Source organism: Phacochoerus africanus, chromosome 11 (genome assembly GCF_016906955.1).
Source record: "Phacochoerus africanus isolate WHEZ1 chromosome 11, ROS_Pafr_v1, whole genome shotgun sequence".
NCBI lineage: Eukaryota > Metazoa > Chordata > Mammalia > Artiodactyla > Suidae > Phacochoerus > Phacochoerus africanus.
The window spans coordinates 3,449,312-3,463,618 of NC_062554.1; the positions used below are offsets into that span (position 1 = coordinate 3,449,312).

The 14,307-nt window shown below is 45.6% G+C and overlaps 1 protein-coding gene across 1 annotated transcript; it reads right to left on the reverse strand.

Moving 5' to 3' along the window:
- Nucleotides 1-7,575: 7,575 nt before the first annotated feature.
- On the reverse strand, nt 7,576-8,523 carry LOC125111700 (olfactory receptor 56A3-like). The gene has a single exon (XM_047753749.1). The coding sequence runs from the start codon at nt 8,521-8,523 to the stop codon at nt 7,576-7,578; it is 948 nt and encodes a 315-aa protein (XP_047609705.1).
- Between the last annotated feature and the right edge of the window lie 5,784 nt (nt 8,524-14,307).

Here is a 14,307-nt window from a genome sequence, read left to right on the forward strand (position 1 = left end):
AAACTGAGCAAGGATAGTGAGAGGCAGCTCAGAGATGGGCTGGTGCCAGACACCTGGAGAAGTGGGGGACCAGGGGCCAGATGTGCCTGGCCAAAGCTGACCAGGAGACAGAACCACTGCCAGGACACTTGCCCCATGCTGTTTGGTTAAATGTGAAGCCGTCCCACCAGTCTGTCTTATTTTTGTTTTTTCCTTTTTTTAAAGCTGATTTTATTTTATTTATTTCCAATGTTCTTTTATTAGAGGGTAATTGACTTACGATGTTGTATTTGTTTCAGGTGTGCAGCAAAGTGCATCAGGCATATATGTAAATACAGCCATTCTTTTCCCCCTTATATGGTGATGCAGACTTCTGAGTCGCTTTTCCTGTGCTATCCTGTAGTAGCTTCTGTTAATTGTCTATTTTATACAGGAGGGCGTATGTGTTATTCCTGCCTTCCCAATTCTTCCCTCCCCCAATGGGTTTTGCATTTTTAAAAATTTATTGGAATGTATTTGACTTACAAGCCACCAGTCTATCTATTAACCTTACAGACTGGATATAGAGACAAAAAAAGTACTCCCCCCGCCCCCGGCAGATCGTTCTAGTATTAGCACTTCGGCTTCTAGAAATGCTTTCAATTGAACTGAGATCGCTTTTGCCTCCCCTTGCCCTCACACACATCTTTGTTTTCTGATGGGTCACTACAGCGAGATTATTCCTCCCCCTGATTCATCAAGTGTGTATTCACAGATTTTCTCTTGCAGGGAAATCTCTGAATTTCCAGACCTCAGACTGAAAGCACCCAATTCATTCCACTAGGTCCTATTCCTCAGCTCTCCCGAGACATCCCTTCGTTTTCCCAGGACAAGCCCCAGCTTAACGTGGACCCCGGTATGGTGCACGACCCCCCCCGCAGCTGGGGCCAAGGCAGTCAGGAAGGCTCCTCTTGTCACACAGGACACTGATTCTGCCACCTCTGCTCAGACCGCGCAAGCACGCCTGGCTGGCAGAAGCTCAGGGATACAGGTCTGGGCTGAAGACAGAGGGCCCCTCGACCTCCTGGCAAATCTCCCTGTGCCCCTCAGGCCCCTCCCCACGATCTCCTTCCCCGACTCACTTTCAGAGGATGCAGTCGCACCGGGGTGTTCTCCGCTGATGCTGGAGCTGTAACCCATATAAGCTGAGACTGTTATAACCTCCATGGCCTCGGGGACCCTGCCCTGGGGGAAACTGCCCACCCTACTCCCTCGAGAGGAGGTGGAAATCAAGACAAGGAAGCACTTATGGCCCTTGGGGGACCACTGGGATGTACTCTTGCAGGGAAAAGGATGGTGGTGTCTGAGCCGAGAGGAAGCGCTTTTGGGAGCCCAGCCCTCCGAGGTGCTACATTGTCTCCAAGCCTTGCTGTGAGGGCATCATTTCTCTGGAGACCAAGAACTTACATATAGAACCGAATATTCACACATGTACAGGCAGGATTGCTTTCATGTCCCTCCAAGGCTGCAATAATTGCATTCACGCGTTCTTGTGGGCATTAAGCTCATTCTCATGGGAGAACAGGTATCGTGCATGAACGTTATTGAATATGGATAGTGACCACTTACTGTGACTGAACTGTGACATTATAATGACAACAGTGAAATGAAACAAACAAAAACTTAGTTACTGAGAAATGAAATGCATTTTTCAAAGAGGCTACTCAGGCAGAGGTATTTTTGCTACAATGAAAGATTACAAAGTGCCGTTTGATCTTGAGTTGATAATTGTTATGGAAAATGGAGTTTTCCTTTATTTATTTGTTTTCTTTTGGGATGTCTGGTGCCCAGAGTTGAGGAAACTGCACGCTTCACATTGTGGCATATTAATATCATGATCCTGATTTAGCTTTATGCTAGCATTTTTTTTTTTTTTTGGTCTTTTCTAGGGCCGCTCCCACAGCATATGGAGGTTCCCAGGCTAGGGGTCGAATTGGAGCTACAGCTGCCGGCCTACACCACAGCCACAGCAATGCCAGATCCAAGCTCCGTCTTCGACCTACACCACAGCTCATGGCAATGCTGAATCCTTAACCCACTGAGCGAGGCCAGGGATGGAACCTGCAACCTCATGATTCCTAGTTGGATTCGTTTACATTGAGCCATGACAGGAACTCTTGTTTTGCTATCAGGGTAATTCTGGTCTCATCAAATGACTTAAGAATGATTTTCTTTTCTAAGTTGTTGAAGGAGGACTATTATTTTGTCCTTAAAGCTTTACTAGGATGCATCATGGACGTCACGTGTAGGCTTTTCTTTATGGAAAGGTTATAAAATAGAATTTCTTTAGTAGACGGAATTCCACTCAGATCTTCTTCTCTTTCTCTCTTTTTTTAATGGCCATACCCATGGCATATGGAAGTTTCTGAGCCAGGACCTACACTGCAGCTGTGGCAATGCTGGCTCCTTTAGCCCACTGCGTTGCTCCAGGGATCAAACCTGCACCTCCCCAGATCCAGAACCTTTGCATTTGTATTCTTAACTCACTGCACCACAGCAGGAACTCCTCTATTCAGATCCTCTATTTCTCCTCATGTCAGTGTATTAGCCAAGTGTCTTTGGCGAAACAAAACCAATGGGATATTATTTACATATTGTATATATAATGTATATATTTATGGACACATACGTATGTGTGCAAATGTGTGTAACACACATACATATCTATATAATCTATACTATACATAGAATACATACAGTATTTTATATATAGTGTATATTAATAAAATAACGGGCTCACATGAATATGGAGGCTGGCATGTCCAGAACCGACAGGGTGATGAGGCTGGAGACCCAGGAGGGCTAATGTTCCAGTTTTAGTCTGATGAGCATCTCATGTAGAATCAGGAAGAGCCAAGGCTGCAGTTGAAGTTGGGACCGTCGGCTGGAGAATTTTCTCTGGCTCAAGGTGAGAGCCGACCTTCTGGTCCAGGCATGCCTTCACCTGATTGGGTGAGGCCCACCTGCACTGTGAACTGCTTTGCTCAAAGTCCACTGATTTAAATATTAATCTGCTCAAAAACACCTGCACAGAGACACCTAGAGTAACACTCAGGGTGGGTTATACTTGGCCAAATATCTGGGCATCTTGAGGCCCAGACAATTTGACACATAAAATTAGCTATCATACTCAGTTGTAATACTTTGTGTCTCTCAAGAATCTGTTCATTTTGTTTCGTTGCCAAACGTTTGTCAAATTTATTGGCATAAGATTGTTCATAATGTTTTCTTTTCCAAGCGGTGACCCTCTTAGATCCCTGCCTTCGGTTCCCCTTGGCTACGTCCTTCCTACCCATGGATGTTCTTGGGCTTCCACCTCTTCCAGGTTCAGGGCTTTTGCACTTGTAAACACGGACCTTGCCCATTTACTCGTTGCTCAAACCTTAGGAGCAAACGAGGATCTCTCGCCACGAGATGTCAAAGCAGATGTGGGGGATGACATGGTGCTAAATACTGGCCTCAAGGGTCGTGACCATTCCCTGTATGTGCTCTCCCAGCCCGACGTCCAGGGTCGGCTGGGTCTTCTCGCAAACGTCCGTCTTAATCTTTCTGGATGAAGGAGGAAGTGTCTAAATATGGGTAATGTGTGAGCCAATGGCAAGGGTCCACCAACCCAATCTGAGCTTTCACATTTTATAGATAATGGCGATTTGGTTTAAAGAGACAGGTTTCCCGATTATGTGCTTTTTATTTTTCCTTTTTAAGGCCACACCCACGGCATATGGACGTTCCTGGGCTAGGGGTCAAATTGAAGCAGCAGCTGCCAGCCTACGCTGTAGCCACAGCAATGCCAGATCCAAGTCACGTCTGCGATATATGGGGCAGCTTGTGGCAGTGCTGGGTCATTAACCCACTGAGCGGGGCCAGGGATCGAACCTGCATCCTCATGGACACCATGTCGGGTCCTTAACCCACTGAGCCTCAACAGGAACTCCCTCTGCTCGTATGTTTATAATAAATTATAATAATCTCACTATTAAATATTTCATAGAACACATGTTTTATGGAAACAAAAGAGCATAAAGAGAAGTTGAAAAAGTACAAATTATGATTGCTATCTTCTACTTTCTGATAAACCTTTGACGGTAACATCTATTGTTTACTCTAAGCGCTATTAGTTTTCACTTAATCATGAGTAAAGTTTCTGTTTACATTTTTCATTAAGTTCTGTGACTGCCAAAGCTTATCCACAGCTCCATTTCAGCTCTGTCACTGCAAGGTTTGAAGATTGCAGGTTGTAAACACCCAATAAATGAACACTCTCTTCATTTCGTCTTCACACATGGAGGTCTGGGGTTTAGGCTCACGTCAGCCGGCGCGCTAGGACAAAGATGTCATCACGCCTCTTCTAAAATCCTCGTTTCCTTTTTTTCCACACAGTGAGACATAAAAGAGAGGGCAAAATCCCAGCCAAGAAAAAAGAATGCAGCTGTAACTCTTTCCCAAGAAGGGTACATTCTTCCCCAACCCAATTACTCTCCTACCCATTTTTTATTTGCCTTTGAAAAGCAAATGTTCAGTGTTGCACTGATCAATATAGCAGCCAGTGGCCACACGTGGCAATTGAGTCCTCAAAACAGACAGTCCCAACGGAAACATCCTTCAAATGTAAAATACACACTGGATTTCAGAGACCCAGCACACAGCAAAAGCATGCACAGTATTTGTTATTAAATGATCTTACATGTATTCTTTGTTGAAATAGTATTTTAGGTATACTAGATTAAATAAAATGCATTATGAAGATAATTGAATGTTTTCTTTTTTTAAATTTGGTCATGTGAAAGTTTAAAAATATGTGGGTTTTTATGGAGAGGACTGTTTCAGAGGAAATTCTTAATTTTTGTGGACTAAAGCCATTGTTAACCTGCTCACTTTGTTTATCAGATGACTCTATCAGAATGCTCTGATATGGGTCCTCTATCTCTGTAAAAGTTGCAAAAAAGATGCAAAGCCATCAAACAAGTATTTTTAAAAATGTAACTATCAGTATTCCTTGGAAGACAAAGCTTGTATAAAATTTCCTCAGTCCTGGGGGGTGGGGTATGGGCTCTAAATCCACACTGTGCCCCTTTTTACATTCATGTTTCATCTCGCAGCTAATTTGAGAGATCTGGGCTTGATAAACAAGCGGGGTGACCCTGGTACAGAGGGTGGCTCCCAATTTGGGGGCCCTCAATGAGTAGGTGTTTATACACAATAGTGCGAAAACTTTTGCGTACGATTCCTATTTCCTAAGAGAGCAGCTTACATTTACCTGGGAAACACATCTTTCTATTTGTAGGACCCCCATCAGTATCCATTCATGCACATTTAAACCAAACCATTCTTCTTATGCCAAATATTTGCGAGAATGAGATTTGGGGGAGTTTCTCCCCAAGTAACAGAGGAAAAGCTTATCTGTTGTGTGAACTTGGATCTTGACAGACTGTTTTTTTTTTTTACTTTTGAGAAATGTATGAACCCCAACTAAAGTATGAATTATGTACCATTAATTATTTTTTTTAAATGTGAGCACCTGCTCATTTTTCAGGTGGTACTTCCCAGTGTTATGAAGGGGCAGTAATTTAAATCACAGTTTGTTATTCTTCACTGTGAGATGAAGAAGACGACGAAATGGGCAGAGCTTGGCAGAGTGAAAGCTTAAGTCAACCAAGGATGTATGATTGCAAGTGCTTCCAAAGAAGAGGGAGAGGCTCAGGCTTTGGAGACAGTCTTGGTTTGGACCATGGAGAGATCTTCCTTATAAGCTGTTGTCGAGGCACAAAAGCTCGTATTTAGAAAAGATCTAAAAGTAATTGTTCACTGTTCTCAGGTTACAGATGGTGAGTACGTGAAACACCTCTTTTCCCCAAGAACCCTGTGTGTGTATGGGGGGGTGTGTGTGTGTGCAAGGCTTACACCTCAGCCTTCTAACTCTCTAGCCACTGCTTTCCTATGTTGCTGTGTCTTTCTGCCCCTGCAGGTACCGTTCTTATCTCCTGTTACAAGGAAAATATTCCTGGAAATCAGATTTGTATTTATCCTAATCAAGATGTGAGCTTCTGAGGGTAACAACATCCTATTCATTTTTGTGTTAAGAGCTTCAGAACTCCCAAGATACAAAATGTGCTTAGAATCTGTGTATAGAATAAAAAAGCAACCTTCAGATAGTCTAATGCTTATGTTAGTATTAGTCCTGGATCGCATATAACAATCCTTACACTCTTTTAACACATTGGCTGAGGTGTTTGCATACGATAAACTGTGACACTCTGAATCCAAAAGATAAAAGTCCAAAGCACGGATCTACTGGGGAGGAGAATTGGGAGTCTCTTAAATCTAGTAAAACTCGGAGTTTCCGTATCGCTCGGTGGTTAACGAACCTGACTATTTTCTATGAGGATGAGGGTTGGATCCCTGGCCTTGCTCAGTGAGTTAAGGATTCAGCATTGCCATGAGCTGTGGTGTAGGTCACAGATGCAGCTTTTATCTGGGGTTGCTGTGCCTGTGGTGTAGGCCAGCAGCAACAGCTCGGATTCGACCCCTAACCTGGGAACTTGCACGTGCCACAAAAAGACAAAAAAATAAGTACATAAATCTAGTAAAACTCTGCTAATTGTTGCAGGAAAAATCCTGTCCTCTTGCCATGCACATTACAAAAGATCACCAGGTCTGCGGATGAGGTGGTTGAGGGTGAGAGAAAAAGAGTCAATTTCCCACCATTTGCAACTTTCCCCCATTCAGGATCCTCTGTCGAAACAAGGGTAAGAACACATCGCACCACGCAGCCCACATAATCTGCAAAGCTGTGTATTCAGGAATATAAGATTCTTGACAGATTAACAGTTGTATAAATGTCCAACTTTACCATGTGCCCCAGGAGTCTCAGGTTTTGGACAATTTTGGATTACATGTCTGGGAGAAAAGGAGAAAGGGTTAAGGAGATGCCTGATGAAGGCTGAGAGGAAGAGACTTAAAATGAAACTGACGTTGTCCTAAAGAGAACACAGTATCCAGTTTATCCAGTTTGAGATTAAAACTCACAGATAGAAATTTCAGCTCACTCATTCATTATATTTCCTTTTATATTTTCTTTTTTTAAAACATGAAGTACAATGTTGTGTTCGTTTCAGCAGGTGTACAGCACAGTGATGCAACTTTATATCCGTCTGTCTGTCTGTCTGTCTGTCTATCTATCAATCATCATCTATTCTTTTGCAGATTCTTTTCTCTAACAGGTTGTTACAAAACGTTGAGTAGAATTCCCCGTGCTCTACAGTACGTCCTTGTTGGCTATCAATGTTATATACAGTAGTGTGAATAAATTAACCCCAAACTCCTAATTTATCCCTCCCCCACCATTCCCCTTTGGTAACCCCAAGTTCGCTTTTCAGGTGAATTAAGCCAGACAAAGACAAATAACACATGATATCGCTTGCATGTGAAATCTTAAAAAAAAGGTACACATGAGCATACTTAAAACACTCAAATAGACTTACAGGCCTAGAAAGCCACTCTTCCATTATGGATCCAAAACTCCTCCTACTGTGGGGGGCAGAGCCCCAGCTGTGCTCATCACCACCCTTTCTTCAGCCACCTCTGGATTCCTTGCTTGATCTCCTGGGTTCGCACCCCGTAAACGATGGGGTTGAGGGCGGCCGGGATGACATGGTGGAGGACATTGAGCAGGACGGGCACATCCGGGGACACCTTCTTCTTTACAAGCAGAGTGAAGATAAAAACCAGGAGGACGGTGCTGAAGAAGAGGATGAGGATGAAGTGGGAGCCACAGGTGCTCAGGGCCTTGGCCACGGCACCTTCTGCCTTGAGTCTGAGCATGGCCCGCAGGATGAGGGTGTAGGAGGCGAAGATGAGGATGAGGTCAGAGCCCAGCAGCGTCCAGCTTAAAGCAAACTGGTAGAGGCGATTGATAGTAATATCATCATAGGAGAGCCTGGAGACAGACATGTTGGCACAGATGCAGTTCTCAATGACATTTCTGCCACAGTAATGGAGTCGTGAGGACAGGATGGGGATGGGCAGTGTGAAAAGGACATTTCTGGCCAAAATAAAGATGGCTGCCTTGGTGACAAACTGGTCAGTGATGATGGATGGGTACCTCAGAGGGTGGCAGATGGCCACATAGCGGTCATAGGCCATGACCATGAAGGTGCAAGACTCCATGGCAAAGAAACAATTCATGATGAACATCTGAAGAAAGCAGGCAGAGAAGCTGATGGCCCTGAGGTCAAACCAGAAGATGGCCAGGACCTTGGGGATGACGGTGAGACAGAGCACCATGTCCAGCAGGGAGAGGAGGCTGAGCAGGTAGTACATGGGCTGGTGCAGAGAGGCCTCCAGCCAGATGGTGACCAGGAGGGTGGCGTTGGCCCCCATGGCCAGGAGGAAGAGGAGGCTGAGGGGCAGGGACAGCCAGAGCTGCCAGCTGGGAGACCTGACAAAACAATTCAGGAGGAAGTGTGAAACCTCAGTGGCGATGGTGCCATTTTGGTGGGCTGTCATATTGTGTCAAATATGCCTGCAGGTTCCTTTTAGTGATCTGTAGAAAGGATAAAATTAGTTACTGGTTCAAGTTTCACGAAGACAGAAGAAGTTGCCTTCACTTAGGTGAAACTTGTGGATTTTAGCAGAGTCTCCAGCACGAAGTGAAATCATTTGTCTACTCTTTGTGCCATACTCTTATTATCTTAAAACAGTGCAAAAGGATGGAGTTCTTACCCTGGCGTGATGGGCTCTTTGGTGTCTCTGCAGCACCAAGACACAGGTTTGATCACCAGCTCGGTACAATGGTTTAAATGTACCAGCGCTGTCACAGCCGTGGCATAGGTAGCAACAGCAGCTCAGAACTGACCCCTGGCCCGGGAACTCCATATGCTGTGGGGCGACCAAAACAGAAAACAAGCAAACAAACAAATGTAGAAGGATCAGGTGATATGATTTCTTTATAAATATTTGACTTCAAGGTTAATTTTTGGCAGAGTAGTTGAAACTTTACAGAAATTAAGAGGAGCTTACTTAGAGAGCTGTTTATACCAGGGGCGTCTCTAAATTTGTACTCATGGTCCTTCTTCATTAAAAAAAAATGAAGACATGGACTACCGTATCTACAACTTAACTAAAACAACACCTGCAAATAAGTAGCAGAGCCCGGCACAAACTAGGCACTCAGATAAATGGCCCCAGACCCCCAGCCACACCAATCTGAGCTTTCAGCTGTATTTATTTTGCTTTAAATATAGATGTTTAAACATTATCAACTGAAAATAGCGTTGGTTACTTTGCAAAGTTGTTTGATTGAGCACGTACGGATTCTACCTAAAGATTGCTTTATGCTTGCTCTATTTCTAGCTTTTCATGTTGGTAGCATTCCTACCTGCTGGAAGAGCCAACTTTAAAAGGAGAATGAGCAACGCCCACCCAGCTATGCTGTACCGATACCGATTATTGAAGAGGATGGAAGCTGACTCTCCCAGTTCCGTCAGTGGGACAGTGGTGAAGTCCACCTGTCAAGTCCTGCCTTCTCCTTTCTGGTTCCCCTTCCCATCTTCTGTATAGTGATCCAGGTACACACTCCCCCCAGCCTTCCAGGCAGTAGTTCAAGGTTGCCATTGTTCTCATGATTTAACCACCCCCCCCAACACCCCACCCCCCTGCCCCCGCCCCCACCACATGCTGTCAGGTACCAGGGTCAGAAAATTGAATTGAGACCTGTCGTTAACTCTGAAGGAGGTAAAACTAGAGCCCTTCTGGGGATAGTAGGCAATAATACCAAGGAGTGCGGGCAACCGCAGGCTCTCGCACAAACTACCCTGAGAGTGTGGGCGAGGCTGACTGGCTGAGGGCGAGAAGAGTCTGGAGAAAAGAATTGTGGATAAAGGGATGTGGTGCCCTCATTTACATTAGAGGAAGGATCTAAGGCTCTCCTCCGCCTGAGTCGTGACGGAGTCCAAAGAAGGCTGTAGCCTGGCAGAACGCACAGGTCAGGTCATCCTGGGGTCCTTCAATCACGTGGCCCACTGCATTCAAATCTGTCTACACTGACCGGGGTCTCTGTTAAAGTGCTGTCTCATGAGTTTAGAAACTTTTATCAGGAGTTTAGGAACTGCCCTCTTTATGTCCCCCCAGGTTCACTAACATGATCTAAAATAACATACGGTGTAGTTTCTGAACTCCTACCACCTCGTGGCAATTGTTCCCTAACATCTAGGGCTTCATTTCATGTAATCGTTCACCTTCCTGGGAGATTAAATATTATCACCACGTTACAAACAAGAGAACTGATTTTCAAAATCATAACCTTTCATACAGCATTAGGCTCACCCTAGTCCTGTGTAATTCTAACCCAGTGTGTTAGATTTGCGTAATTTCTAGGCTCGAGGTTCGCTCTGGCGCTCATAGCTAATTCTATGATGACGAGCTTTCCTCAGCAAAAGTATTCTTTAAAAAGCAAACCTTACTCATGACGAAATTATTAGTTCTGAGACTCGAACTGGTGGAGGAGAGAGAGCTTTGGAGGGAGGCAGGGGACGATGGAGAGGAGGCTTTAATGCCACTGCGGGCCCAGAGCTGAGCGCTGTGTTCATGCCAGAAGGAACCTACTTCCGCTTTTGCTGAGGTTCAAGCCGTGTGTTCACTTCCAGTGCTGATTTCTGCGGTCCCAATGCAGTTCCAGCCCTGCTCATCCAGCAGCTCCCGGAGGCTCCTCCTCAGAGGGTCCCGGCTGGGAGCGTGGGCTGGCTCTCAGAGGAGGGAGGGCGGGCCCTCCCCCCAGTCTCCTGGTCCTCAGCTTCCCCCGGCAAAGCGTCCTGTCCAGCCAGTGCTGCCTGGCACTGGCCTTCCCACCTGACCTTCAGAAGAGATTCAGGTGATGTTCCGATTCTCCTCTTGCTCATAGCAGAATGCACTTCGCAAAGACGTTGACGGTTTGGGGGTGAATTTTGGAGGTTCTGTGCTTTATGACTCAGGTAGTGTCTCTTATTACTGTTTTCTTGGGCTTGCCCTCTAAGTGGCAACCCCTCAGGAGTCAATAAAAATTCTAAAGCAACTTTCATGGTCACATTTTTTCTATTTTTCCCCCCTAATTCATACCTCACCCTCTTCATCGCAACTTAGTTCATCTTGTCTAGCAGGTCAGGGCTTTGCCGGGTGGAGTTGCCCACCAAGAGTGAGCGTTAATGAACGTACAGGGTGTCATTAAGATAAGAGTCCATAGAAACACAACTTCCAGTGTTGAGCTGCGGCCAAAGGACCTTCTCCATGTTCTGGGCACTACGTGCAGTCAACTCACTTTGCTCTCCCTCTTCCTCTTGGAATGCATTCACTGGCTTCTAAATTTGAGGCATAAACCCCACGAAGCCCACCACTTGCTGCAGTGATGGAAGTCCTGTGAGCTTTGCTGTAGCCACACCTTGTACAACTTCAGGCTGTGGAATTCCTAAAGTCCCCTTTAAACCCCACCTCCTGCCTTTTTTTGTCAGTTGGCCTTTGCTCATCTCATCCTCTGATCTTACTCTGCAAAAGTTTCACATTTAAGTCTTACAAGTCATGGTCCCAAATCTCACTATCCTCAAGAAGCTTTATCATTTAGGGGTTTCAAAGGACTTCCCGAAAGAAATCAGAATTCTCTGCACAGAGCAGGGAAAAGCTTGGAATGACCTTCAGAGGGTACAGCCAACTGGTGGTTCAGACGTGCGTATCCACGGGGGAGCCTGGGGAAGAGGCGTGATTCGGTTTCTAGAAGAGTTTGGGGATGATGGCGTCTAACTGGAGAGTGAAATTTCTAAGAACAATGCTAGAGGACTGTTTGGTCTCTCTCCCTCACTCACCGACTCTGCTTTTCTCTGGAGTGTTTGTTCCTAAAAGCTCTTCCATCCATGGGTCATTCAAGAAGCCTTGCACCACCTACTCAGCCTCGGAAGTCGAGGAAGGAAGCATCAAGCTCTCCCTTCTCCGCTTTCCATCTTTGTTTGCAGTCAGAACTTGCCAGTGGCAGCCCTGGGGCTGAGGACCTGGAGCCAATTGTTACTGGTTCCAGCCAGGTGAGGACGAAGCCCGAGAAGGCGAATGGTCCAAGGCTGAGGCGGAGACCCAGCCGCCAAGCTTTTCCCCGGCAGGGTGGCCCACAGCGCAGCACTGGGAAGCTCTGCTTTAAGAAGCGGAAGCTTGTTAGGGACCACCTACCTCCACAGCCTCAGACAGACCTGTCAGACACCTCTCCAAAGGGCAGTTAGGCATTGTGACCGAGGGCATCCAGACAGGTGCCTCATTGATCTTCTGACATTGCTTTTCTGGCTGTGGCAGCTGTGGCTTTTTAGAAATGATTTAGACTGAGCCGAAATCTGAGGATCTTCTTTCTGACTCGCCACGGTCCCCGGGTGTGCACTCTGTCTTCAACCTGCTATGTTATATGCAATAGACTCCATTCCCGCCCCAGGAGCCCCCAGTTTCCGTGTTCCTCATAGAAACGCCCATATTTTCATGCCTGGGCTCCAGATGAGGCACTTTCAGCTCCCCCCACCCGCTAATCTCCCACAGACAAACTCCGGCTCCTCTGCATCTCGGTCACCACCGAGCAAAGGGTCAGAGAATTCTCTGAACACAGGCTTCACCCCGATGCCCACTCGCCTGAGATAGGATGCAGTATCCAAAATCCCGCCTTCAGATGGTCTCAGCAGCACTGACTCAGCAATGGAGAAGGACACAGATCTCCAGGGATGAGGCAGGTCCCTCCTGCCTCCTGGTCAATCTCAGAATAGCTGCCTCCCGAGCACCCGTCACCCAGACTCACTCACCGAGGATGTGAAGATGGGGGTCTGGCTCCACTGACACTGGAGCTTGCAAAGTTGCTGACTACCCGGGTGGTTATAACTGCAGAGCCTCAGGGGCTCTGCCCTTTGGGAACTCCTCTTCACCCGCTCCCGTGGGCCCCAAAGGCCATCGTAGTTCACACAGGCTGGCAGATGGTGAAAGAAAATGGTTGTCTTTCTCTCTAAAAGAAAGGACCAGAGTTCCCGTCATGGCTCAGTGGTTAAAGAATCGGACTAGGGACCATGAGGTTGCGGGTTCAACCCCTGGCCTTGCCCAGTGGGTTTGGGATTCGGCCTTGCCGTGAGCTGTGGTGCATGTTGCAGCTGCGGCTCAGATCCCGCGTTGCTGTGACTCTGGCGTAGGCCGGTGGCTACGGCTCTGATTGGACCCCTGGCCTGGGCACTTCCATATGCCGCAGGAGTGGCCCTAGAAAAGGCAAAAAGCCAAAAAAAAAAAAAAGAAAGGACCTTTTGGGAATTCAGCCCTATTTTGACATGTGCTCTGCAGGCAGTCTGTTTCCTGGTTGTGAGTGTCTTACCTGCATCCTTACATGTTCATACCTGTTTGCATGTACACACCTGACACTGTCCACGGAGCCTGTAAACTCACTGAGAAGTTGTCACATTATCTTGCACATGCTTAATAGATAGGGACATCTAAAATCATGCAATTGAATGGCTTGTTGTTAACTTATCTTTTATTATGGCATTACAATGATAAAAATGCAAGAGAATTTGAAGAAAATATTACTGAGAAAACACAAAGTATTTTTCAGAGAGAAAATACTGCACTCATATTTCGCCCATGTAAGAGTTTTATATGGGATTTGCATAGAATTGGTCACTATGAAGCCCGATCTGTTTCTTTATTTTTATTTTTATTTGAACCTCATGTGAATTATTTACACTTTTCGAATGATGAAACAAACATTTCAATTTCTTTAAAGGCCATCCTTTTTTTTTTTAAACATGTTCAGCGCAGTTTTATTCATAATAGACACACAAAATGTAACCAACCCTAACAGCCATCTGCAGGAGAATGGATAAACCATTGTCTCTTTCTCAAACCGTGGATTCTACTCAAACTGGGAATGTATTTCTGATTTAGGCAACTTCACAGGCAGCAAAATGTAAGCAGAAAAATGTAAGGGTACTTGCTCTATGATTCCATTTCCATGAAATTCAAGAAAAGGCCAGAAAAGTCTGTGGGGATAGAAGTCAGAGCAGGATTTGCTTTAAGGCTATTTTTTGTTTCTTTTTAAGTTTTACTTGCTTTGGCATTATCTCAGCATCTTCCTACGTGTCTTTCCTTCTGAAAAGTGAAATCTTCAGTGTATTGAAAACACGTCTCTCATTTCTCTCCAGGGTGCTTACTTAGCTCTGCGCTTGTGTAGAGGAGAATGGCTGGATGCTGATTTTATATAACTGCTGTTGGGTTATAAATCTGATGCGATTTTTATTTTCCTTTTTTACAGAGAAT

Excerpts from the sequence above, each read along its gene's own strand:
- LOC125111700 (XM_047753749.1), bottom strand. The coding sequence starts at position 8,523 with ATGACAGCCCACCAAAATGGCACCATCGCCACTGAGGTTTCACACTTC.